The sequence below is a fragment of the Asparagus officinalis genome, chromosome 5 (assembly GCF_001876935.1).
Source record: "Asparagus officinalis chromosome 5, Aspof.V1, whole genome shotgun sequence".
Lineage (NCBI taxonomy): Eukaryota > Viridiplantae > Streptophyta > Magnoliopsida > Asparagales > Asparagaceae > Asparagus > Asparagus officinalis.
The window spans coordinates 115,030,149-115,033,046 of record NC_033798.1 but is presented as its reverse complement, the minus strand read 5'-3'; the positions used below and the strand labels follow the sequence as shown (position 1 = coordinate 115,033,046).

The window sequence follows — 2,898 nt, the reverse complement described above, 5'->3', positions numbered from 1 at the left end:
CCACCCGTCGACGGGAATTTAATATATTCATGGGATATGCATAATAAATTAACTCATAAAAATGAGTATACCGGATTCTATCTAGATATCCATCATTTCCCTAAATAAAATCTAATAACCCAATATTTCAGGCTGTATAACACTTGTAAAACAAGCTTAACCATCATATCAAAGTATATTAGATTATCAAATCGAAAATGATAATATCATCAAGTCAAAGGGACCATGTAACAATTTGAACTCTCTATCTCTTAGGTGACTCATCCTAGAGAATTCAAATACGGTCTAGTGCTACACAGTAACAATTTGGATTCTCTCTCTCTTAGGTGACTCGTCCTAGAGAATCCAAATAAGGTCTTGCGCTACACATATCAAATATGCGCTTATGACATACACCCGGGGAATCTTCATTTCCGATAGCTGAGATCAACCATCACATCTAATATGTCGTTGTCATGCATAATAACCTGTCATAACTAAGCTATCCTTTACTAGTTATAGGTTAAGCACAAATTTAAGAAATCTCTGAATTAGATCATATCTCCAAGCAAGTGACCATCACATTGCATGATCTAACAAAATAATCTCTAAGGATAATATAACAATTATATAAAAAGATACCCAAACAACATGTGCAATAATAAACTCAATTAATAATCAATAAAAAATGTATTGGATGTTTAAGGGGCATATAACACTACTCTAGCAATTAATTAAATCTAGAAACAATTACCTGAAACGCCATTTCTGAATTTATTGATAATCAGTCCCAAGAGCAATAGCTTGTTCTCCAAGAGAAAAACCTCAACTTGAATCACCCGTCGCGAAGCAGCGCAACAATACAGAGGATATGTTCTCAAAATCTATATTCTTTTCTCATCTTTTTTGAGGACTACATATGAGCCCCTATATATAGGATTGGATCTGCCTTATGGATTTTAATTTCAAAACAATTCTTAATTGTTTAAAACCCTATCCATAATATTTAAAGATAAGAATATTCTTTCCATAACAATTAGGATAGAATAGATTTGTTCAAACTTTATCCATAACAATTAGGCATAGAAATAGATTTTGTTCAAAAACGTTTATCCATAACAATTAATGGATAAAATTAGAATTGCCATTGTATGTTACCTCTTCTAACTGCATTAGTGAGAGCCAATTGGGTCCCATATCGAGAACCAATTATTAATCAAATATAATTAATTTAATTTAACAATCAAATTCCTATCCCGACAACTGCTTCATAAAAAGCTCTTCCTAATATGGGATTAAATATTTCATGAAGTTAATATTATCTTACATTTCAGTCCCCTCCAGTATGCAATTTGTTTTAGGAAACTTTATTTGAGCAGGACAAATCACCTACTTGCTCATTCTAAAATTGCAATCCCATGATCATAAATAAAAACCATTTTTGAAACATCAAAAATATTTTTATTTTATAATAAAATAAATTTAGAAAAATAATTTCCAAAAACCACCGCGTCCTTCTTGTTACAAAAGAAGCATTCATCACCAGTCTGATCCCTCTTTTCTTTCTTGGAAACTTTCTTTCCTTTTGCTGGCTTTTTCTTATAAGAAAACTTTCATTTCTTAAAGTTAGACGGCCTAGCAGCTTCTGTAACCATCACTATGGCTTTATCTTACTTCATAATATCCTCAACCCTCTGCAACATATTGCTTAGTTCTGGCAATGTGAGATTTGGTTCTTGAATACTAAAATTCACTTTGAATTGATTAAAGGATCAAGCAAGTGAAGCAAGAATTGCATTAACTTTTGATTCATTGTCCAGCTCGGCTCCCAAGGATTCCAATTCATTTATGTACCCAATCATCTTATGAACGTGGGCCTGAACTGGTGTACCTTCAGCCATCTTGGTGTTCATCAAACCACTCATAGCGTTTTGACGTGCAGTACGATTACGTTCTTCGTACAAAGCCTTAAGGCTTTCCAAGATCTCCTTGCAAGTCTTCTTTCCTTCATGTTGCTTTTGTAAAGTAGGGTCTAAGGAAGCCATAATATAGCACTTTGCAACATATTCTGTTGCATCAGGACTAGGTTCAGCAGGTTCGTCCTCTTTGACAACTTTTGCCAATTTTTCAGCAGTAAGGACGATAAACAAATTTCTTTTCCAATCCACATAATTTGGGCCAGTCAGTTTATAGTCATCAAGAAGCTTAGCAAAAGGACTAAACTTAGTCATCCTACACAAGCAGAACATAATAACATAAGAATATTAATTTTACATTTTATTATTGCACAATCATTACTAGGGATAATTTAAGTAATGATATTCACATTAATATGTTTCTTTCATACAAAAAAAAATATGAACAGGAAATCCAAGCTTAATTATAAACCTCCAGATTTTCAAGATCGAATATAATTAAACAAGGTAGAATCAGTCTATTCAATCATTAACAATTAATGACTTTCCTTTAATTTTGGTCTTTGATGTATGACATGACTCTACTATTTTAGCAAGCATCCCAAGACATCAATGAAGTGTTTACCCATCAATCCAGCTATCTTATATAAAACAGGTGGCACTACCTATTTTAGTCTAGTGGTCCCATTATACATAAAATACTTGGCATCCTTATGTAAGATATAACTAGATAATCAATTTTAACAAACCCTATCCTTTGTGGCATCAGATAAGCTAAAATATTATTATCTAAGTTATATCTTTATGATGGAAGACCTTTAGATTTATATTTCTTAAATATTAATCTATCTACACTTCTATACAACTTTTGTTATGTATTATAATTGAGAGAAAATAACAACAGTCAATTTCTAATAAATTCTAAACTGTTTTATTTAAAAGAGAAAATTCAGAACAATTCTGGACCTATTAATAATTTTCCATGTATTACTTTAATCTCATG

At 31.8% G+C, this 2,898-nt stretch overlaps 1 protein-coding gene across 1 annotated transcript; it reads right to left on the bottom strand.

The window, feature by feature from the left end:
* On the bottom strand, positions 1,752 to 2,210 carry LOC109842432. Its single transcript, XM_020411310.1, has one exon. The coding sequence runs from the start codon at positions 2,208 to 2,210 to the stop codon at positions 1,752 to 1,754; it is 459 nt and encodes a 152-aa protein (XP_020266899.1).